This window comes from Marmota marmota, unplaced genomic scaffold, assembly GCF_001458135.2.
Source record: "Marmota marmota marmota unplaced genomic scaffold, marMar, whole genome shotgun sequence".
Lineage (NCBI taxonomy): Eukaryota > Metazoa > Chordata > Mammalia > Rodentia > Sciuridae > Marmota > Marmota marmota.
The window spans coordinates 2,201,174-2,225,214 of NW_026000138.1; the positions used below are offsets into that span (position 1 = coordinate 2,201,174).

The 24,041-nt window shown below is 46.3% G+C and overlaps 1 protein-coding gene across 1 annotated transcript; it reads left to right on the forward strand.

Annotated features, from left to right (window-relative positions):
- The first annotated feature begins 9,381 nt into the window (after window positions 1–9,381).
- Window positions 9,382–11,394, forward strand: Il31 (interleukin 31). The gene is made up of 3 exons (XM_048785482.1): window positions 9,382–9,397; window positions 9,557–9,717; window positions 10,989–11,394. Exons 1-3 carry the CDS (start codon window positions 9,382–9,384, stop codon window positions 11,370–11,372), a joined length of 561 nt encoding a protein of 186 aa, XP_048641439.1. The 3' UTR covers window positions 11,373–11,394.
- The last annotated feature ends 12,647 nt before the right edge of the window (window positions 11,395–24,041 follow it).

Here is a 24,041-nt window from a genome sequence, read left to right on the forward strand (position 1 = left end):
GGATAACGCTGGGCCAAGAGGCTGGGGGCGCGACCGACCGCCGGTCCTCTCCCCCTCCCAGGGGCTCCGAGCGGAGAAGCGGGTTATTAAGGGCCTTTGGCAGATCTGGGAAGGCGGAAAGAGCCCAGGGTCACGCATCTCCAGTCGGGGGGGTTCCAGTGTAGGTCGCTCTGACCCCGGAGCCAGGGGGTCGTCACTGTGGAACCCGAGACTGTTTGGGATTGTTCTGGTCGCACTGAAGCTGGGCTTGAACTTGTGGTCCTCCTGCCTCAGCCTCTCGAGTTGCGGGGATAATAGGTGTGTGCCACCGTGACTGGCTCTGAGCACCTTTTAGTATATGCACGATATTACAGTTTTTGTAATGTAACCTTCGCTATGATTTTCAACGTTTCCCCTCAATCTACAAGGAACCCTGTGCCCATTAAGCACTCAAACCCCATATCCGCATCTGCTCAGTCTCCGGCAAAAATGCTCTCTCTTTATCTTCATGAATTTGACTATTCCCTGTAATTGGTAAATGCAGCATCTGTGTTGAGACTTAATTTATATCCATAAAACTCATCCATTTAAAGTGTACAAATTTGTGATTTTGGGGGTTATTGGGCTTCAATCCACAAGTGGTCTACCAGCAAGCTACACCCCCAGCCACACACACCCCTTTTAAAAAATAGTGGAATGACTATTAAAACATAGATATTTTATATAGAGGAATCATATACAGTATTGTTCTTTAGTATCTGGTTTCTTTCACTTAGTGTGATATTTTCAAGGTTCATCTGCGATGGAGTGTGTATTGATGCTTCAGTTTTTTATAGCTAAGTAATATTCCATTGTGTGAATAGACCATATTTTATGTGTTCATTCATCAGTGAATGGATACTTAGATTGTTTCCACTTTGTGCTATTTTGAATAATGCTGCTATGAACACTGGTGTACAAGATTTAGTGTGAACATGTTTTCACTTTTGAGTAGATACCAAGAAATAGAATCACTGGGTCATTTGGTAACTATATTTTTAATATTTTGAGGAACTGCCAAACTGTGTTGCATATCTGCTCCACCATTTTTTAAAAAATTTTTATTTGTTAATGGATCTTTATTTTATTTATTTATATGTAGTGCTGAGAATCAAACCCAGTGCCTCACATGTGTGAGGCAAGCACTCTACCCACTGAGCCACAACCCCAGCCCATGGGCTGCACCATTTTATATTCACATCAGTAATATGTGAGGGTTCCAATTTTTCCATATCCCATAGTTTTTATTAGTGTAGCCACCTTAGTAGAGATGAAATGGTAGCTCATTGTGATTTTATTTGCACTTCTCTGATGGCAAATGAAAATGAGCATATTTTCATGTACCTCTTTTTGGAGAAGAATCTATTCAAATCCTTTTTCCATTTTTTAATTAGTTTATTTTCTTTGTATTGTTGATTTGTAAGGGTTCTTCATACATTCTAGGTACTAAGCCCTTATAGATGATTTTACAAATTTTCTCTCATTCTATGAGTAATATTCTCACTTTCTTTTCTTTTCTCTACCCCCTTTTTATTTTTTATTTTGAGACAGTGCCTCACTAAATTGCTGGGGCTGGCCTTGAAATTGTGATTCTTCAGCCTCAGCCTTCTGAGCTGCTGGAATTACAAGCATGCACCACACAACTACTGGCTTTCCCCAAACTTTCTTGATGATTGTACTTTAACACAAAAGATTTTGTTGTTATTGTTTGTTTTTCACAATGCTAGAATGGAGCCCAAAGCACTCAACCAATGAACTGTACCGCCAGCCCCCACAAAAAAGCTTTTGATTAGATTTTTAATTTTAATCTTTTTTTCAGGGGGGTACTGAGGATTTAACTCAGGGACACTTTGCCACTGAGCCACATCCTCAGTGCTTTCTATTCTTTGTTTTGAAACAGGGCCTTGATAAGTTGCCCAGGATGGCCTTGAATTTGGGATCTTCCTATCTCAGCCTCCGGAGCTGCTGGGATTGCAGACATGGCCACCACACCCAGATAAATTGTTGATTTTGATGAAGTATGATGTATCTTTTCTTTGACTGCTTTTGTTTTGTTTTTGCCGAAGTCTGGCTGGGCACGCACAAATAAGGAGCCACTCAAGCAGGAACAAACTTTATTTCCGAAATCCACCAGCACACTCCCCACACGATCCCCGGGAACTCTCCTGAACGCCACCCACGCAGCCCCCAGGAACACCACACACCAACCAGAACTCCCTCCACCGGAACTTCACCCACCAACGGGAACTCTCCAGGAATCCCCGAGAGAGCTCAACCACGAACTCAACCAGAACTCCTCAAGAACTCAAAAGTACTGGCAAAATGCTAGGCTCCATCCCAACTTGGCTGTGGCTCTCAACATGTTTTCACTCCTAAAGAACTATTCCCTGCTCCACAAAGCTGAGCTGTAAGCATTGTTCATATATCCTGTTCACCAATCCTTTGTTTGATAGGGAATTTGCAAATTTTTTTTAAAATTTTTTAATATTTATTTTTTAGTTTTCGGCGGACACAACATCTTTGTTTGTATGTGGTGCTGAGGATCGAACCCAGGCCACATGCATGCCAGGTGAGCGTGCTACCACTTGAGCCACATCCCCAGCCCTTAAAAAGAATTTTTGATGGACTTTATTTTGCTTATTAATTTATTTATATTTATACCGCTTGAGCCACATCCCCAGCTCCTGCAAATATTTTTCTCCCAGGCTAGGCTTGTTTTAACAGTATATTTTTTGTTATTTTTATCTTTTTTTTATTTAAATGTTTTTGTAGTTGTAGATGAACAACAATAATGCTTTTATTTTATTTGCTTTATTTTCATGTGGTGCTGAGGATCAAACCCAGTGCCTCACACATGCTAGGCAAGCACATGCCACTGAGCCCCAGCCCCAGCCCTGTCTTAACAGTGTCTTTAGAGGAGCCAAAAATTTTAATTTTGAGGAATTTTGACTGATTGCCATTTTTCCCCCAATGGCCCTTTGGGACGGCCATCTGTGTATCTTTTTGACTGTCCTATGGTGGAATGTCTTTACTATTATTAGGAAAAGTATCCTCAAACTGGGAAATAAGGCAAAAAGATGACCATATGTCCTTTGAAAGAATCAAATAAACACCCAGGTATCCACAGTGATATAAATACATCAAAATTGGAGAGGGGTTGTGGCTCAGTGGTAGAGCGCTCACTTAGCACGTGCGAGGCCCTGAGTTCAATCCTTAGCACCACATAAAAATAAATAAAGTAAAGGTGTAAAAAAATTTAATAAATAAATACAGCAACATGAAGGACAAATGGCTCCTGGAATTTTAGTGAAGCGACTGGGGAGGTGTGCAGTCAAGGAAGAGCAGGCTGCGGGGCGGGTCAGAGTTCTGCCACTGGCATCAGATCAAGATGCCATCGGGCATCTACCCAATGGCACATCAGTCATGGAACAGGAGTCAAGGGCTCAAAGAGGGTGACCACGCCAGGCCATTTTGCAGTCACAGAAATGATGAGTTGTACAACAGAGTTTATCTGCAAGGCAACTAAGACAGGAGACTCCAGTCTCAAATCCATCTCCCCGAGGATAGGGTATGGGGACATTTATGGGATAAAGAAGCAGGGTGATTTAAGGTGTGGAGAGAGGTGATCAGAGGTCACCTCATTGTGGGCCACACATGTAGAATCTATCTTCCCTCTTCAAGAGAAGATGGTTCAAAAAATGCAAGCATCAGCGTGGTCTGAGGATGGGGTTTTCACCTTCTGACCTCCAAAGGTCATTTATTGATCACCTATGGAGTCCCCAGGGAAGAGTTGGCAGTTTTGATAAAAATGGCCTTCAAATCCCTAAAATTACCTGAGTAACTGTTACCATCATGACCTGCACGTCAGAGGTGTCACATTACAGAGCCCGAAGTGACTAATAACACATCGCTCAGTTTGCATGACCTCCAAAATTTGCGATTTGTAAAATTAACTAAAAGCAAGTCCCAAAAAGCAAGTGAAGCAGATTTGGGGGTTGAAGTCGTCTGGGTGGTCCTTGCACCTCAAGACACGCAGCAGAAGGGACTCAGCCAGGAATCCACTGCCACCTTCGATCCCACTCTCCCTCCAGCCGCTGCTCTCTCTCTTTTCTCCTCTCCCATGCATGCTCCTTGACGGAATGGCCTGTGCTTACCTTTCCCTCACCACACTGAACGGCTACAATTTGGCTTCCACCCCAACAATTTGTTTAACACCCCCTAGAAAGTTCCTGTGATGACCTCATGTTGCCAGACCTAGTGAATCTCTTCAGGCTTATCTTTTTGACCTCTTCATGGCCTGTGATGAGGCCAACCATTTCCTCTTTCTGGAAAAACCACTTCTTATCTCTTTCCATGACAACATGATTTCTTGTACTTTTGCTCCTGAGAATGCCTTCTAATACTGCTAAATCCTTTTCCTATTCCTGTTCCACTGACGGAGCCTCCACACTCGGCTTCTGTTTCTTGGAATGGTATCTCTTGGAGGATTACAGTTTTATCAACCACAACGTATTCATGGCACCCAAGTTTAAATCTCCATTCCTTCCTTTAGGCTCCAAATGCAAATGTACAATGTCCCTCAGTGTGTCCTCATCTGAGAGTTCCCTAACACCTCTACCTCACCAGGTACAAGACTCAGGGGTCACTTTCCTCAAGCCCCAGATGCTTCTTCTCCCAGCAATCCTCTCTTCTTGTAGAACCAATATCCCTCCAGTTGCCCAAACCAGAAACCTGGAAGCCATCCTCAGTTCCTCCCATCCCACCATCTCCATATCCAGTCAATCATCACCTCTTATGAATTTTACCTCTTGTACGTTTTTCCACTTGATCCACACCTCTTCGTCTTTACTATCACTGCTCCCCTGGCTCAGAGCCTCACCTTTGGGTATGTTGAGTTGGAGGTACAAGTGGGACATTCAGGTGGACAGTTAGACCCAGAATTTGAAGGAGAGAATCATTAAAGTATAGGAAATATATGTCAAGGTGGACACCTTGGAGATAGTCCATAAAAGGCTCCGCAGGCCAGTACTGAGTCTCAAATACAGAGAAGGCATTATCAGAGTGTCAGGATAACATTGTTACAGAAAGGAAGAGGTAGGGGACTGGGGTGGTAGCTCAGTGGTAGATCACTTGTCTTCCATGTGTGAGGCACTGGGTTCGAATCTCAGCACCACATAAAAATAAATAAATAAAGATATTGTGTCCTCCTACAACTTAAAAAATTATTAAAGGGGCTGGGATTGTGGCTCAGCAGTAGAGCGTTCCCCTAGCACAGGCAGGACCCGGGTTAGATCCTCAGCACCACATAAAAATAAAGGCATTGTGTTGTGTCCATCTATACCTAAAACATAAGTGTTTAAAAAATATATATATATATTTTAAAAAAAGCAAGAGGTAGGTTTTTAAGAAGAAATAAGTGGCTGGGGATGTATTTCAGTGGTAGAGCCATCACCTAGTATGTGCAAGGCACTCACTGAGTTCAATCCTCAAAACCATAAATAAATAAAATAAAGAAGGTAAAAAGTGTTGGCATTACTACATCCCATAGAGGGATCATGAAAGGAAAACTGAAAAGAATCTGTAGGGCTGGCAACACAAGACCATTGAGGACTGTGTTCTTCCCTGTTGCACTAACTGCAAATTAACTGTTTCTGTAGGTCCAAAGTCTGGCACCCTGCAGACAGGGGCTTCCTGGACTCAAAGGAAGGTATTGGCTGGGGCTGACTTTCTCATCTAAGGCTCAGGCTCCTCTCCCAAGATCAAAGTTGTTGGCCAAATTGTTGCTTCCTTTTCACACTTTTCCACATGGCCCCTTCCATTTTTGAGCCAGCAAAATGGCAGCTGAGTCCTTCTCATGCTTGGAATCTCTTGGACTTCCTCTTCTACCCACCTCTTCTTCCATTTAAAATTTGTTTTTTTTTTTTTTAGTTGTAGATGAACACAATACCTTTATTTTAAAAATTATTCTTTTAAAATATTTTTTTTAGTTGTAGATGGACACAATGACCTTATTTTATTTATTTATTTTTACGTGGTGCTGAGGATCGAACCCAGGGCCTCACATGTGCTAGGCAAGGGCTTCACCATCGAACCACAATCCCAGCCCCCACTTTTTTAATCTTAATTAATTTTTTTGGTACTAGGGATTGAACCTAGGGGTGCTTTATCACTGAGGACACCCCCAGCCCTTTTTATTTTTTATACTGAGACCGGGTATCACTACACTGCCCACGCTGGCCTCCAACCTGCGATCCACCTGCCTCCGTCTCCCAAATTGCTGGGATTAGGAGCATGCGCCACCTCATCCAGTTTGAGTCATCTCTTTAATTCACTTCCACAACTTCCCATCAGCCAGTCCTGTAACCTCCGTCTCCAGCCTCTCTGCCCTGGGCCAAGCTGGAAAGGCTGGACCTGGCACCTGGAAAGCTGCACAACCTCCTCATTGGTCCACCTGCTTCCATAGTGATTCCCGCTCCCCACTCTCTACTCAATGGCCTGGGTTGGTTGTCTGGTTGGTTTTGTTCTCTCTCTAATTTTAAAATATACCAGATCCTGTATTTGTCTACCTAAAGCCACCCACTGGGATCTTATTGTTAGGGATTAGCTAGCAATGAGCAGTGAGATGCAGGCCAGGTCAAGAGTATTCTTTAAATTATTTAGGGCCCTTCTTTCAACTACTTCCAAAGTAGACGAGAGAGCAAAGGGTGGTAGTTAATTTGTAGAAAATAAACAGAAGCCAAGGAGCTACTGGGAAGACCCATCCAGAGTAAAGGATTCCTGGGACTAACTCTTGGCAGGGTCCATTGAGGTTGGTATGGAGCTGGAGCTAGGGATTATGGCTAACACTGTCTCCATTTGCCTGGGAAGGAAGGTACCTTTGGTAGCACAGGTGCACTAAGGTAACTTCTGATCAGTTATGGATCCCAGCGTCCTCGTTAACATGGGATTGACCTGTGAAGCCCCCCTAAATAGGAAGGCCACCATGACAGTTCTGGAGAGGACCAACAAGGTCAAAAACTCCACCGCCTGAGGTGAGTGAAGGAGGAGTGGAAGACCTGATTGGCAAAGAGTGGTCCCCCAAAGGTTGTCCCCAGTTCTGCTGGTAAACATCAAATAGTAATAAAACCGGGGACAGCGTTGTCTTCCTGTGCTGCTCTCTTCTTGGAGACGACCACTCTCTCCCTTGAGAGTGCTTTTTGCTTACGCCTCACTTTTCTTTGACTTTTTTTTCACCTCACTTTCACTTCTAACAAAGTTCTCTTGCATGAATTTTGGTGTCTGACTTCAAATCTTCTTTCATTGGAACACAAGAACTGAGGTGTGGAGTTTCAGGTCCCTGCTTTCCTGTGACATCATCCCACTTGGAAGAAAACCCAAGTTATTTATCATGGCCGCGAGGCCCTCATGACCTGGCCTCTGCCCACCTCTCTCACACTCCGGCGACCACAACCTTCTCCCTGCTCTTGGGAGCACATTCCGCAGCCCCTCTGCCTTCCCCAGATCTTTCCCTGATAGGTTCTTCTTACCTTTCAGGTCTCAGTTTAAATGTCATGTTCTCAAGGAGACTTCTTCTGACCCCCGCTCTCAAAGTATCTCACCCATTTTTCATTAACCAATCATGTAGTTTTATTTTTATAGCTTTTATTACCTGGGTGCTTTCTTGTTTCTTTGTTAATTTTTTTTTTTTTTGATTCGGTATTGAACTCAGGGGCACTGGACCACTGAGCCACATCCCCAGCCCTATTTTGTATTTTATTTAGAGACAGGGTCTCACTGAGTTGCTCAGCTTTTGCTGAGGCAAAACTTTGAACTTGTGATCCTCCTGTCTCAGCCTCCCGAGCCTCTGGGATTACAGGTGTGTGCCACCTCGCCTGGCTTCTTTGTTAATTTTTTTTTTTTGAGAGAGAGAGAGAGAGAAAGATAATTTTTTAATATTTATTTTTTAGTTTTCAGTGGACACAACATCTTTATTTTATTTTTATGTGGTGCTGAGGATCGAACCCAGCACCCCGCGCATGCCAGGCAAGCGCGCTACCGCTTGAGCCACATCCCCAGCCCCTGTTAATTTTTTTTTAAAAGATAGAGTGAGAGAGGGAGAGAGAGAGAGAGAGAGAGAGAGAGAGAGAGAGAGAGAGAGAGTTTTTAATATTTATTTTTTAGTTTTCAGCGGACACAACATCTTTGTTTGTATGTGGTGCTGAGGATCGAACCCGGGCTGCACGCATGCCAGGCGAGCGCACTACCACTTGAGCCACATCCCCAGCACCCCCTGTTAATTTTTTTAAAACTATTTTTTGTAGTTGTAGATGAACAGCATACCTTTATTTTATTTGTTTATTTTTTATGTGGTGCTGAGGATTGAATCCAGTGCCTCACACATGTCAGGCAATCGCTCTACCACGGAGCCACAACCCCAGCCCTTTTTGTTAATTTTTTAATTGCTGTCCCTACCCCACTCCAGTGCCAGATCTTTGAGGACAGGATCTTGTCCAACTTGTTTGCTGCCATTCCTACGACCCTAGAAGAGGACTTGTTCAAAGTTGGCACTCAAGGGGCTGGGGTTGTGGCTCAGTAGTAGAGCGCTCGCCTCACACGTGCAAGATCCTGGGTTCGATCCTCAGCACCACATAAAAATAAATAAAATAAAGGTATTATATATATCTACCACTAAAAATTAAACATGTTTTTAAAAAGTTAGCACTCAAAGTAGGTATAAATGATTTCAGTGGCTCTTGATCCTGGGTTCTGGTTCTAGGGCCTGGGATTGCAAGGTACAGCTGAGAGTCCAGGGATATCCAAGGCCTTTGACTCACGGTACCCACAGTGGTTATGAGGGCCCTCCCCGCACACAGCCTGGGCACGCTTCAGAAATTCCCAAAGATAACGCAGTCCACAGATCTCCCCCACCAGCTCCGAGCCTACGCACCCTCCACCTGATCTCCCCAGAAAATCCCCCTGGGCACTGACCCTCAATCCCCGTAAGTCACTTGTTCCTTGGTGGTTGTGCCTGTCAACTCTGGGCTTCAGAATTTCCTCTAGTCAAATCAAACAGCTCTTTCCAAGAAGAAAAGGCCGAGTGGCGGGCGCCTTCCTGTGCAGGGTGCTGGTGGCTCTCTGCGTCAGGCCTCCGGCTGTCGTGAGGGTAACCTCAGCATTTCCTTCCAGCCCCACTTTCACCCAGCCCGGGCTGGCAGAATCTTGAAAGTGTTTTCTGGAGAAAAGCTGAGCAATGGTTTTGCCATGGGCGGGACATCGATCACTCCTCTTCCTCACGCTGACCCTTTATATATCTCCTGGGGGCCATGCCAAGCACATCTGGCTCCAGAGGTCATTGCCAAGGCCAGCTGCGCCTCCTCTCTCACCATGATCTCTGTCACAGGTACCTCACGCTGACTCTCGGGCATGGTCTTGTCTCCCCCAGGGAGGAAGCTTCTGGAAAGAAGGGCTCCACCAGCGGTTGTTCCACCTGGTTTCTGTGACTGAGGACAGGTGGGCAGGGGGTTTGCTCTGTGTGCCTCACAGCTTCTTCTTTCTCCAGGACCCACGAAGCCTGCACTGATGCTGCTGTGCTGTGTGTCAGCCTGGACGTCCATCCACACGTTCCCCACTGATAGGCCCAGCAATGGGCCAACGGTATGTGAAGTGCAGCTGATACTCAAGAATTTGGATAACCTGTCGACACAGCTTTTGCAAGACTACGTAAGTGCCCTAGAGATATCTTTTCCAAAGCACTTATTTAAAAAGCCTTCTGTTGACCCCAGAAGCAGCTGCTCTTTCCAGATCTGATCTAGCTGTGGGTATCCCAGGAAGGGACAGGGAAGAAGGAGATGAGCTAAGGAGGACTGTTTAAGACAGTGAACTGCAGTGGGGAGGGAGACAAGGTCGGCCAGAGTCACAACCTCAGTGGTTTCCAGCCGGGTGTGTGTTCACGCGCCTCTATCTCAAGCCTGCTGGGTTCACGGTACTATTATCTGAGTTCTCCTGCCTGAGCACACCCTCAGAGATGGGCCATCTGGCATGCAGGAACCTTCTGAGCAGCAAAAGTCCATCAGGGCTGCAGAGGATGTCCCAGCCAATGCAGGGCGTTGATAGTGGTTTCTGAGGGTCTCTTCCATCAGAGAAGGGTGGCCGTGAGCAGATGAGGGTCTGCGTGCATGCTGCTTTCTCTGCCTAGTGACTATAGAACCTGACCCCGGCAGTGGAGTGGAAGACTAAATAAATGTGAATACTACTGGGTTTTCTTGGGTTGCCTTCAAGGCAGGGCCTCTTAGATAACTTTGATTAAACAAATAAATACCAGAGCTTAATACAATCATGAGACCAGTATTCTTCTTCTTACCCTCCCTGGCATTTAAACCCTAGGCTTGGCTTTTTAAGATACAGAGGTGGATGTGCTGGGGATGATGAGGTCTCTTAATCATTCCATTTAACCTGAAAGCCTTAGTCCTTAGGAAGGGGCAAGGGACAGGGGGATGGCCCTGAGTCCTCAGTTTGTTTCTGAAAATTCTCCCTAGTTTCTTGGGGACCTTTTTAAGCAAGCATAAAATCATCCTCTACCAGCCAAAGACATCAAAGTGGCTTTCATACAGGGGGACAAGAACAGGGAGCTAGTGTGGAAATGCAGATTTGCTCTTAGTCTCCATCCCTGGAGCCCCCAAGCTGACCTCAGCTACATGGGGCCGAGGGGACAGGATGGGGCAGTGGTTATAAACACAGGCTTGGAACTATGGCCTTGGGAATGCTGGGTCTGCCACTTGATCCTGGGCCAGCTCCGTAAACCAACAGAGGCCTAGTTTCCTCTGGAAATGGGGTTGGCGCTGGCCACAGCCTCGGAGGGTGGTCGCACCAGTTGGATAGGGTGCCCACCAGGTCCGTCACAGGGGAAGCTCCCGCTGATGAGCTGTCAGCGTCTCTGGGTGACACTGCACAGCCAGTGCTCATGTCCGCCATTTCTCCCCCCCTTCCTACAGAGGAAGAATGAGTCTGACATGCCAGACAGCCAAGCCTGGGTAATCCAGAAATACCCGCTGCCGTGCTTCACCCCCGGGCCCCAAGCCTCGCACAACATCTCGGTCATCCAGGCGTATCTGAGGAAGACTACTGCAGACAGGACGGACAGGGCGGACAGAATGGACGGGATGGTCGCTGACGTTCTGGAACAGCTCGACAAGCTCAAAGACGACAGCACCCCTGAGGCCCTGGCCACCACGCCCGCGTCCTCCGGGGATGCCTATGAGGGGAAGAGCTTCATCCTGGCTGTCCTCCACCAGTTCTCGGGCTGCATGGCCGAGACTCGGGAAGCATTTACAAAAAGCCTGCCAAAGGAGGGTCAGAGGTGCTCCCTCATGAAGTAAAGGAGGACGCCGAGGAGCCTTGGGCCAGTCCTGGGGGCGCTGAGACTTAAATGTCTGGATTGACTTGAAAGAGATTCTGTTACTGTTATGTCCTTGTTATTCGTCTTGGTATTTATGGAATTATTTTTTTAATATGTGAGAGCTGGAGAGGCCAGCTCTGTTAATTTATTGATATTTATTGTACTGAGGAGCCCTCAGACTCTATTTAATAAATTATATTCAATTTTACTCATGGGCATCTGCTTTGGATTTGGTGAGGGGGTTGAAATGGGTGGGAATTGGGTTGGTGGTGGCATGGCTGAGGGAGGACAGGGACCTTCTGTAAATAGCTAGCACTTCTTGCACCACGGTTTCCCCACACAGGACAGACTCCATAATAAGTGCAGCCATAACTATGGGGTTTTGTTTATTTGTTTTTCGGTGCTGGAGATCGAACCCAGGGTGCTCAAACACGGAGATTTTTTTTTTTTATTCCCGGCAGTTTAAAATTTCTAATTTTGAGAAAGGGCCTTGCATGTTGCTGAGGCTGGTCTTGAACTTGTGATCCTCCTGCCTCAGACTCCCAAGTTGCTGGGATTATAGGCGTGCGCCACAGCACCCAGCTCCATTTTTATTTATGCTTAAAACATTTTGATGAATGTTTATGGAGCATTTCTTTATGTCAGGTCATGCAAATGTCATCACTGTCCTTTTTGTATAGGTGGGGAAACTGAGGCAGGATGTCATTCGGTCACTTGGGCAAGGCCATGTAGTTGTTAAGTGGTAGAAACAAGATTCCAGCTTGAGCTGTGGTGCTCTACCCGACCTCTGTCCCTCTCTGGGCGGTGACTGGGTCTCAGAGGTGCCGACCGCCGTGCCTGGCACAGAGCAGTTTCTCAGAGGCTGCTGCACCTTCCCCCGTGGATTCCCAGGGCCTCTGCATCTGCAAAGACCTGGGACTTCCTCACACCAGGCCTTGAATAAAATGTGTGACCAGAGCTGTTAAGTGTCTTGGGGATCCTGTGGACCAATGGTTCTCATGTGTGGTCTGTGGACCTGCAGCAGCAGTGGCCTTTGGCACTGCATTAGAAACACAAATCTGGGGGCTGGGGCTGGGGCTGGGACTGGGCCTCAGTAGAGCACTTGCCTCGAATGTGTGAGGCACTGGGTTTGATCCTCAGCACCACATAAAAAAAATAAATAAAATAAAGGTATTATGTTCATCTATAACTAGAAAAAGAAAAGAAAAGAAATACAAATCCTTGACCTTGCCCACTGGCTCAGATAGTAGGACACTGGAGCCAGCACTCTGGTTGTGAGTGTGCACGCATGTGTGTGAGTGTGTGTGCATTTGTGCATGTGGGTCTGGGGGCCCAATGCACATGCTCTTGCACATGCCGGGTGAGCACTCTACTGCTGAGCCACATCCCCAGCTCAGCAGTCTGGGTTCTCACGAGCCCTGCAGGGCATCCCAATGTGCTCTCAGCTGAGAAGCACAGATGTGAGCCACCTGCACCTTCAACAGTCCTCATCTTAACTATGGGGAACCCGAGGCCCAGAGAGAAGGCCCGCACAAACCAGGCAGAAGTGGGTCGCAGGAGGACTGGCCCAGGCAGCTGTGTGTTGGACCGCTCATTCCTGCTCATGCGTGTCTCTGATCCAATCCCACACCTGGCTTTTGAGCCCCCCAATGACCCAGTCTCCAGTGACAATGTTTAGGTTGTCCTTCCAAGAACTCCCCCATGGTGGCCTTCAGTTACCCTTTTTGACTCTCCTGTATCAGAATACCTTCATTGTTATTTTTAAAAGTTATCCAAAACTTGGAAACAGGCAAAAAGAACACTAGGGGACTGGGGTTGTGGCTCAGTGGTAGAGCACTCGTCTAGCATGTGCGAGGCCCTGGTTTCGATCCTCAGCACCCCATAAAAATAAATAAAATAAAGGCATTGTGTCCAACTACAACTAAAAAATAAATATATTTTAAAAAAAAGACCACTGTAAATCTTTCAAAGAGCAAACTAGCCACGAGGACCCATCAGGATATAAATAATTGACTAGGTAAGTAAATGAGGGAAGGGGTCAAAGTTTCCTTACAGAATGACTAAATTATAAACAGAGAAAGGAAGAGGAAAGCAGAAATCATCACAGCATCTTGGCATTATGGTCCCCGGCAAGATCCTCGGAACGATGCTGAAATGGGTGAAACTTTAAAGACAAACAGGAAATTTCCATGGCATGGAAGTATCTCCCCTAGCGGTAAAATCATGGTAGTGGTTTTAACAAATGAATATCTACATATTTTAGGCTCCTCCTCCAGGACCAGGAGCTCAACTGTCAACTTGTCACTCCCTCCTAACCCCAGCAGGTTTGGGAGATGATGTTTCTCTCTCTCTCTCTCTCTCTCTGTGTGTGTGTGTGTGTGTGTGTGTGTGTGTGTGTGTGGTACTGGGAATTGAACCCAGGACACTCTACCATTGAGCTATGTCCCCAGCCCTTTTTTATTTTTTTTTATTTTGAGACAGGGTCTTACTAAGTTTCTGAGTCTGGCCTTGAACTTGCGATCCTCCTGCCTCAGCCTCTCGAGTCACTGGGATTCAGCTGTGCATCAATGCGTCTGGCTTGGGGGATGCTTCTCAAGAACAGATCCCAGGAGAGGAAACAGCAAGGTGACAGGGAGACCTGACACTGCCTCCAGGAAGCCATCCAGCTGGCTGTCACCAGTCCCACTGGTTCTGGCCTCTCTGACATGGCCTGGTGACAGCCTTGCTCTCTGTGGTCTTCTTCCCAAAAGTTAAATAAAACCTTGCCCACGCAATGTGAGAGCTATGTTTTGATAGTCTGAGACGCCTTTTGGTGGTAGCAAAGCCTACTTCCTGCTATAGAAGCTGACAATAGGAGAGATTTGCCTTCCCAGCCTCCCTGAGGCTAGCTAGGGTGTGGGCTTGTGACCATGACAATACAGGCAGACTTTAAGTCCTGAGCCAGTGACCTAAACCTGCAGGGATGGTGGAAATTAATTCTTGCTAGGAGAGGTGTCAAACGCACAGAGGTCCAGGCTCAGGAGCAGCAGAGGCCAGCGCTTAGTGGCTGCTTATGCCTCTGTTGGGGACAGGTCCCCAGGGAGCAATGGCCTCATAGCAGCTCTGCGGCCACCTAGTACCCTTGATCTCCTCCAGCTCTGCTGGAATCAGTCAGGACAGGTGGATTGGTGGACTGACCCGGGTTTCTGGCAAACCTGGCAGCAGGCTCAGTCTCTCTCCTGCTACTGAAAACCCACAGCTCTGGAGATGAGTCAGCCCCAGGACTCGGGTCCTTCGCTGCAGCCTTCTGATTAAAACCACCTCAGCTCTTGCTGGGAGAGGAAACCCTGTGATGTTCTGATTTCTCCTCTCCAGCTCCCAGCTTGGTCCCAACTGGCTTCTCTGATGAAGAGGCCTGCCGCTGAACACTCCCCCGTCCTCTGGATGGAGCATCTCAAACCTTCCTCTGGGGTGCAAGGCCAGCTGGGGGGAGCCCAGAGGCAGTCACCAGGCTCCACGTCCAGAAGGACCCCAAAGTATTTTAATTTCTGTTTCTGCCACCATCTCAAAATTCCTACCATTTTTTCAAACAAAGTAGACAGCTGGGTCCTGTTGGAGTATTTAGGTAAAATGTAGATTCCTGGGTTTTACAACCAGAGGTTCTGATTTAGTAGGTCTGGGCTGGTCCCTGGAATCTGTCCTTCACACAGCTTTATTGACATGCAAATTACATACTAGAAAGGTCACTCATTTTATTTGGTTGTTGGTACCAGGAATTGAACTGGGGACACTCAACCACTGAGCCACATCTCCAGACCTATTTTGTATTTTATTTAGAGACAGGGTCTCGCTGAGTTGCTTAGTGCCTTGCATTTTGCTGAGACTGGCTTTGAACTCCTGCCTCAGCCTCCTGAGCCGCTGGGATTACAGGTGTTGTGTCACTGCACCTGGCAAAGTCACTCATTTTCAGTGTACAGTTTGGTTTTTGTGCACAACAGTGCTTCAGCCAATGACAGGGTATCTATGTCAGTGATCTCATAAGATTATGCTGGAGCAGCTGGGTGCAGTGGCACATGCCTATAATCCCAGCGACTCGGGAGGCTGAGGCAGGATGACCTGAATTTCAAAGTTAGCTTCAGCCACTTAGTGAAGCTCTAAGCAAATTTGTGAGACTCCGTCTCAAAATAAAAAATAAAAAGGCCTGGAGATTTAGCTCAGTGGTTAAGCGTCCCTGGGTTTAATCCCTAGTACCAAAAAAAAAAAAAAAAAAAGATACTGCTAGAGCTGAGAAATTCCTGATGAGTGTCAGTGTAGCCATCCTAATGTCGTGGTGCAGCACCTGACTCACCTGTATGAGATGACACTGGGGCAAACAAATTGCACTGCCAGTCATACAACAGCATGCAGCACAGCCCCATAGAGCTGGGAGCAGCTTGATGGTGGAGAATTTGCCTAAAACCCAAGAACGAGGTCTTGGGTTCTGGCCCCAGCACCCACCCCCCAAAAGGTACAGTACATACAAGTAGGTTTAGTATATAATACTTGAAATGGATAATACATGGCTATGTTACTGGCTTATGTACTTAATGTATGTGTTCATCAGCTTTTTGCTGCTGTGACAAAACACCTGAGATAATCAACTTAAAAAGAGGAAAGGCTTATTTTGGTTCATGGTTCTGGAGGTTTCAGTGTCCAGGGTCACTGGGCCCCATTGCTCTGGGGCCTGTGTTGGAGGAGACCCATCCCCCTCATGGCAGCTGAGAAGCAAAGAGAGGAAGAGGAAGAAGCTGAGGTCCCAATAATCCCCTTATGGGCACACCCCAGATGACCTCGATGCCTTCCCAATAGCATCACAGGTGGGAGCAAGTACCTCTAACCCATGAGCCTGGGGGACAGTCCAGGTCCAAACTATAGCATTATCTTACACTTTCCTCATTATTTCAGGGTGCACTCCTTCCACTTATTAAAGAAAAAAAGCGCCTGCACCCCAGCACTCCTTTCAGTCCAGCAGCACTCCCTCACCCACCCACTCCAGCCTAGCCAAGCACCCGACCTGCACCCTCTTGGTTTATGTCGGTACAACACAAGGACTAGTGGTCACCTGGCGACACGCTTCTCAGTGGGTGGCGGTGTCCTTAAGTGACAAATGACTGTATACTTGCAGTCAACCATCACCATTCCGGAACATCTGCATCAGCCCAGAAGAACCTGGCCCCTTCACCCAGCCGCTACCAACCACCGGCTCCCCGAGCCACCTGTTCTGGACTTTAGCATCAATGAAATCACAGGCCACGTGATCTTTGCACATGGTTCTTTTCACTTAGCATCACCTTCGCCAGGTTCGCCCACCGTGCAACAGGTCTCAGGATGTGCGTGCTGCTTCTTGGGCCCCTGAGGTGGTCAACTAGTGTGGTGACATCTGCCGTGATGCTCACTCTGCCCACAGATTCTCAGAAACAAGAAAGATTTACAGGGGAGGAGATTACTGTAGAAATTTGCCTCTAGATCAAGACCATCTCCCACGGTTCCGTGCAAGGGGGAAAACATCCAATTCCTGTTTGCAAAGCAGCAACATGGGACAGAGCCAACCCCAGCTGGTCCGTGTGACAAACCCAGCAAGTACAAACTCAAATAACTAGAATTTTTTTTGGGGGGGGTAATAATTATCTGCTCAAATCTAGAAAGAAGAAAAAAACACAAGCAGATCTTAATATTTGTTGACAAATTTAACATTATATCTCACAGGACAACTTCCAAAACCATCCAAAAGAATAACTTTTTTTTTTTTTAAAAGAGAGAGAGAAAGAATTTTTTAATATTTACTTTTTAGTTTTTGGTGGACACAACATCTTTATTTTATTTTTATGTGGTGCTGAGGATCGAACCCAACGCCCCGCGCATGCCAGGCAAGCGCGCTACCGCTTGAACCGCATCCCCAGCCCCAAAAGAATGACTTTAAAAGTCCAGGGCCACCAGGTGTAGTGGCGCACACCTGTAATCCCAGCAACTCAGAAAGGTGAGGCAAGAGGATGGTAAGTTTGAGGCCAGCCTCAGCAATTTTGTGAGACCCTGTCTCAAAGGATAAAAAGGGCAGGGGATGCAGCTCAGTGATTTAGCACCCCTGGGTTCAAACCCTAGCATCAAAAAATTAAAAATTGTTAAAAAATTCAGTGCCAATAAACCACAGAGAAAAGGAAAATAACCTACCAGGGATCACAGAAAAGAAAAAGAAATGTAATCATCTGATTTATTTATTTATCTCAGGAGGAATTCTCTAAGGTTGACTAAAAGCTCATGCATGTCAAATTATAAAGGAAACATAGAAGAAGAGGTAATATAACTATAGGGAATCCTGCCAGGTACAGGGGCGCACGCCTGTAATCCCAGCTGTTTGGGAGGCTGAGGCAGGAGGATCACAAGTTCAAGGGCAGCCTCAGCAATTTAGCAAGGCCCTAAGCAACTTAGTGAGACCCTGTCTCTAAATAAAATATATTTTAAAAAAAGGGCTGGGGATGTGGCTTAGTGGTTGAGCGCTCCTGGATTCTATCCCCAGTACCAAAAATAAATAAATAAATAAGTAAAGGTAGGGAAAAGTTGTGTTTTTGTTTTGTTTTGACATTTGTCCTGCTAGGTTGCCCAGGCTGACCTCGAACACCTGGGCTCAAGCCATCCTCCTGCCTCAGCCTCCCAGGCACCTGGGAATACAGGTGGGCACCACCAGGCTCAGCAAGAAGGGGATTTTTAAACAATGTCATTTTCTTATTCTGGAGAATTAAGAGATGAGAGTAAAAGTAGAAAGGAAATAGAAGAGGCCATCAGATAAGGAGAGAGGAGAAGGGAAGGGGAGGGAAGAGGAGAGAAGAGAAAGAAAAGCTTAGATGTAAAACCCTGAAATCAAATAGCCAGTAAATGTGAAACTGCTCAGCCCCACAAGTGCCCAGGAAGACAGCAGGGGCAGCCTTCTGCCGGTGACGGTGACGACAGCTGAGGCCTTGCAAGTGATCAGGCTGGAGATGAGGCTGGTGAGAAAGCCCCGCTCAGCCACTTCCGGAGACAGCATCCTCTCACGGAGGGTTCAGCCCCCCAGGAGCATCTTCCCAAGCAGGCCACGGGGCCTGGACGACAGGCAGACACCACAGGTCCGCCACCGTAGCGTTAAGAGTCGCATCCGAGCCTACCCAAAAAAGTGATGTGACCTGCTTGTCCAGGTCATCATGCCAGAGATTTGCTAGCAGTGAAACTAGTGAGGACCAGAGGGAGGGCAGGGAGCTGTGTCCTTGTTGATGGAGAGAGGATCAGCCACTGCGCCTCGGCCTGGGCCATCCTAGGAGGGTTGAGCAGGGCCCTGGGAGAATCCTCAAGCCAAGCCAAAGTCACCCATCCGAGGAGCCCTATCTCCCAGGAATGAGCCCCCCGAGGTGCCTGCCACAGGTCACTGGCTGGGGGAAGCTGATGGGACCTCTGTCAGCTGTACTTCCCAAAATGGGGCCTGAGAGGCACCCTTCCTTCCACGACCACCATGCAACCCAAGTGACTAAAACCAAGGCCACGTGGAGACATACTCTCCTGTCTCCACAATGGCATGAGGTGGCCCTCCAAGGCCATTTTCTCAAAGAATTATCAAATGGCACAGTAAAATGCCCCAAGTAGAGGGATGGAGTCTAACGCCATCCAGAAAAGTTTACTTAAGGATCGCCCCCACGGAGTTAAAAAGCACGTGTCGTGTATTCTTCCGTCTGTCTGAGTGAACATATTTATCTCACAGATGGACAGAAAGCAAAATTGAAAAATAGGACCTTTGGGGAAGGGAATAGTTTTCTTTATATTTTTATATTTCCTGAAATTTCTTATAATTAGTATATATCATTTTAGAAGTTAGTAAAATAAACATGATTTCAAATTTTAAGAAGTAGGGGTTGGGGCTGGGGCTCCATGGTAGAGCACTTGCCTAGCACTTGGGAGGCCCAGATCCATTCTCAGCACCATTTACAAAGATTAATAAATAAAATAAAGGTATTGTGTCCATCGACAACTAAATAATGATAATAATGAAATAGCAGTTGGAGAAAAGAAGATGAAAGATGGTGAGTTGGAGAGTTCTGCAAGGATCAGCAGAGGTCAAACGCTTTGGCTTGCCACCAGAGCAGTGGGGTGGACCCTGCGTTTCTTCTCACTGATCTAAGATTAGCTGAGGGTCCATTGTGCCCTGCTCTCCAGATCCAAGGCTTGAATGGCACAAAAAGTAGCCCCTTAGGGGACACGCTTCCTTGCACAACCAGTTTCTCAGTACACAAAGGCACTATCGCTTTTCCCAGATCTTTAAGTCTTTAAGGGACTATCCAAATGACAATTCTTTGTAATGACAAGGAAAAAAATGACAATCATGAGGCTCCCCAAAACTCCAATTTACACAGGGTGCCATTGCGCACACCTGTAACCCTGGTGACTCAGGAGGCTGAGGCAGGAGGATGGTAAGTTTCACAGCAGCCTGGGCAATTTGGCAAGACCCTATCTCAAAATAAAGAATAAAAAAAGGCTGGGATGTAGCTCAGAGTGAAAGGCCCTGGGTTCAGTCCCTAGTATAGGAAAGAAAAGAAAGAAAAAGAAAAGACAAATATCCCAACTTAATTGATTTACTTGCTTGGCGGCCCCAGACATATTTTCTCTCTTAGTGTTAGTGCTAAGAGCGGATCTTCTTGGGTTTCAGTTTCTGGTTCACTACTTACTAACTGTGCTGTAACTTTAGACAAATTACCTCATCTCTGTGAAGAATACAATCTGGGGCCAGGCAAGATGAAGCACATCTGTAGTCCCAGATGCTCGGGAGGCTGAGGCAGGAGGATCTCCAGTTCAAAGCCAGCTTCAGCAATTTAGTGAGGGCCTAAGAAACTTAGCAGGATGCTGTCTCTAAATAAAATATGAACAAGGGCTGGGGAGTGGCTCGAGTACCCCTGTGTTCAATCCCTGGTACCAATGTGTGTGTGTGTGTGTGTGTGTGTGTGTATGAACAGAGTCAACACCAGCTAATTCCAGAACACTTTCTCGCCCTGTGAGCAGCCATTTCCCTGTTTCATCTGCCTAGTCTCCTGTTCTGTACATCCACAGCAGAGAATCCCCCAGGTCTGGCCTTGGTGCCTCGATTCTTTCCTGATGTGAGAAACACACTCACCTCTCCAAACCCAAAGAATGGACTGAGACCCAAGGTACAGAGCCAGCAAGGCTTTTCCTGCCGGCCCAGGTGTCTGGGTAAGTGACACACCCAGAGCCTTTGCGATCAGCATTCTATCCCCTCTGGGTTCCTCACTGGCTGAGGACTGTGGGGCGGGAGTGTCCCCAGGGCCTGAGTTTTACTGTCTAGGGCTGGGTTCTTCTGATCTCCCTGGACAGCCAGCATCTCAGGTCTGTCTGTTGCCAGGCTGCCCCTCCCCCACCTCCTGACTGTCAGGGGCTGTGACTCTCTGGTGTTAACTGCTCCCAACTTTCCTCTCTGACATCCCTCCTGCCGCTTTTCCTACACTCCAGTTTTACACTGAAGGTAAATACTGTACTCTAAGTGACCCTCTGGACTTCCTCTCCCCTACACCTTAGCACACTGTTTTCCAGGTCCATCCACGTGGTGGCATGGGTCAGAACTTGATTCTTTTCTTTTTCCTTTTTTTTTTTGTAGTGCTGGAGATGGACCCGAGGACCTTGCATATGCTGGGCAAATGACTTGATTCCTTTTCATGGCTGAATAACATTCCACAGCACAGATAAATTAATTTGATTTATCCATTTGTCAGTACAAGGACATTTGGATCATTCCTGCATCTGGCTGTTAGGAATGAAGCTGCCGTGACATATTTACACACGACTTGGTGGAGTCCCTGGTTTCATTTTGTTTTGGCACTGGGGATTGAACCCAGGGGTGCTGAGCTTCATCTCCAACCCTTTTTATTTTATTTTGAGACAGGGTCTCACTAAGTTGCCCAGGTTGGCCTTGAACTTGGGATCCTCCTTTCTCAGCCTCCTGAGTCACTGGGATTAAAGGTGGGAAGCTCCCTGCTTCCACTTCTCTGGGGCATGTACCTCGGACTGCAGTTGCTCAGTCATATGGCAATTCTGTCTTTGACTTTTAAATGAACAACTTAGTTATTTTCCAGAGAGGCTGCACCCTTTTGTTCCCACTGGCCACAAGTGTTCAATAGCTTGAGATTCTTGACAACACTTAGTTCCTTTCTTTCTTTCTTTGTTTTTTTTTTTTTAAATTTTTTTTAATATTTATTTATTAGTTTTCGGCAGACACAACATCTTTGTTGGTATGTGGTGCTGAGGATCGAACCCGGGCCGCACGCATGCCAGGCGAGTGCGCTACCGCTTGAGCCACATCCCCAGCCCCTGTTTTTTTTTTTTTAATACATTTTTAGTTGTTGATAGATCTTTATTTTATTTATTTATATGTGGTGCTGAGAACCGAACCCAGTGCCTCACACATGCCAGGCAAGTGCGCTACCACTGAGCCCCAGCCTCACCTAGTTTCTTTCTTTCTTTTTGGTATTGGGGGTTGAACTCAGAGAAACTCGATCACTGAGCCACATCCCAGCCCTATTTTATATTTTACTTAGAGACAGGGTCTCACTGAGTTGCTTAACACTCCTCTGTTGCTGAGGCTGGCTTTGAACTTATGATCCTCCTGTCTCAACCTCCCGAGCCGCTGGGATTACAGGTGTGTGCCACCACACCTGGCTTATTTCTTTATTTGTAGTACTGGGGATTGAACCCAGAGGACTCTACCATTGAGCTACATCCCCACCCTTTTTATTTTTTGTTTTGAGACAGGGTCTTGCTAAGTTGCTGAGGCTGGCCTTGAACTTTCCATCCTCCTGCCTCAGCTTTCTGGATATTACAGGTGTGTACCACCATGCCTAGATGTTTTTGTTTTTTAATTATAGCCACCATAAAAATGTGTGCAGCAAATAAACAGATGAATTTGCCTATTTTTCCTTTGGTTGCTTATGTTTTTGATGTCCTATCTAAAAAACCATTGCCCAGTCCCAAATCAGGAAGATCAGTGCATTTTCTCTGAGTTCCAAAGTAATGAAGGCTATGATTTTCCCGTGGTCTGGGCTGTGTTGGCAGAGGACAGATTTGCTTCTGGACTCTCAGTTCTGGCCTCTTGGTCAACAAATCTATCTTATTTCCAGAATAATACTTGGGGGGTGGGCGGTGACTGTAGATTTGTAGTAAGTTTTAAAATTGGAAAGTGCTCCTCGACATTGTGGAAATAAAAAATTGGGAAGGGTGATTTTGAGATTGTTTTGATTGTTCTGGGTCCTTTTCATCACCATATGTATTTTAGGACCATCTTGTCCATTTCTGCAAAAAAAGGCCAACAAAAAATTGGAATTTTTTCCAGGTGTGGTGGTGCACACCTGTAATCCCAGCAACTCAGGAGGCTGAGACAGGAGGATCACAAGTTCAAATCCAGCCTCAGCAAACAGAAAGGTGCTAAGCAACTCCGTGAGACCCTGTCTCTAAGTAAAATACAAATCAGGGCTGGGGTTGTGGCTCAGTGTTGGTCAAGTGCCCCTGAGTTCAATCCCTAGTACCAAATTTTTTTTTTTTAAATTTTGATGGAGACCGCATTGAATCTCTGAATTGGGGGAGTACATCAATCTTACAACAAGATTAAGTCTTTCCAACCATGAACATGGGATGTCCTTCCATTTATTTAGATTTTCTTTAGTTTCTCTCAATATTTTTTACTGAAGCAAAATTGATATGACACAAAATTATCCATCATAAACTGTATGATTCAGTGGTATTTAGTGGGTTCATCATGTTGTGTAACCACTACTAATAGTAAATTCTAAAACACTGCATCATCCCCAAAAGACCTTGTAACAATTAAGATGGCAAAGCTCACTTACCCCCACCCACCTCCTGGCAACTACCAGTCTGCGCTCTCACTGTGGCTAATTTCTACTCTGGAAATCTCATTTGAATGGAGTCGTATATGACTGTTTGCATCTGGCTTTTTTCATTTAGCATGCCTTTTTTTTTTTGGATACCAGGGATTGAACTCAGGGGCACTCGACTACTGAGCCACATCCCCAGCCCTATTTTGTATTTTATTTAGAGATAGGGTCTCACTGAGTTGCTTAGCACCTCACCATTGCTGAGGTTGGCTTTGAACTTGCAATCCTCCTGTCTTAGCCTCTGAGCCACTGGGATTACAGGTGTGCACCACCACGCCTGGCACTTAGCATGCTTTTGAAGTCCATCCACATTGTAGAATGTATCATTAGTTTATTCCTTTTTATGGATAACTAATATTCCTCAGTGATGTTGTATAGTATTCAGGGTAACAGTCTTGCACTTCCTTGGTTAAGTTTATTCTTAAGGATCTTATTCTCTTTGATGGTATTGTACATGGAACTCTTAATTTTATTTTTGGGTTGTTTATTGATAGTGTTCAGAAGTATAGCTGCCTTTTGTATATTGGTCTTGTTTCCTGCAACTCTGCTGAACTCACTGGCTCTCATAGGGGCATTTGTGTGCATGCATCTTTTTACGGTTCCTATATAGAGAATCAGGTCATCTACACATTCATAGAGTTGTCTGCGGCCATTCCACCCTGAATGCACCCGCTCTCATCTGACCTAAGCAACTAAGCAAGGTCAGCCCTGGT

Excerpts from the sequence above, each read along its gene's own strand:
- Il31 (XM_048785482.1), top strand. Across the intron at positions 9,718-10,988 it reads CACAGCTTTTGCAAGACTAC|AGGAAGAATGAGTCTGACAT; the intron begins GTAAGTGCCCTA and ends CCCTTCCTACAG.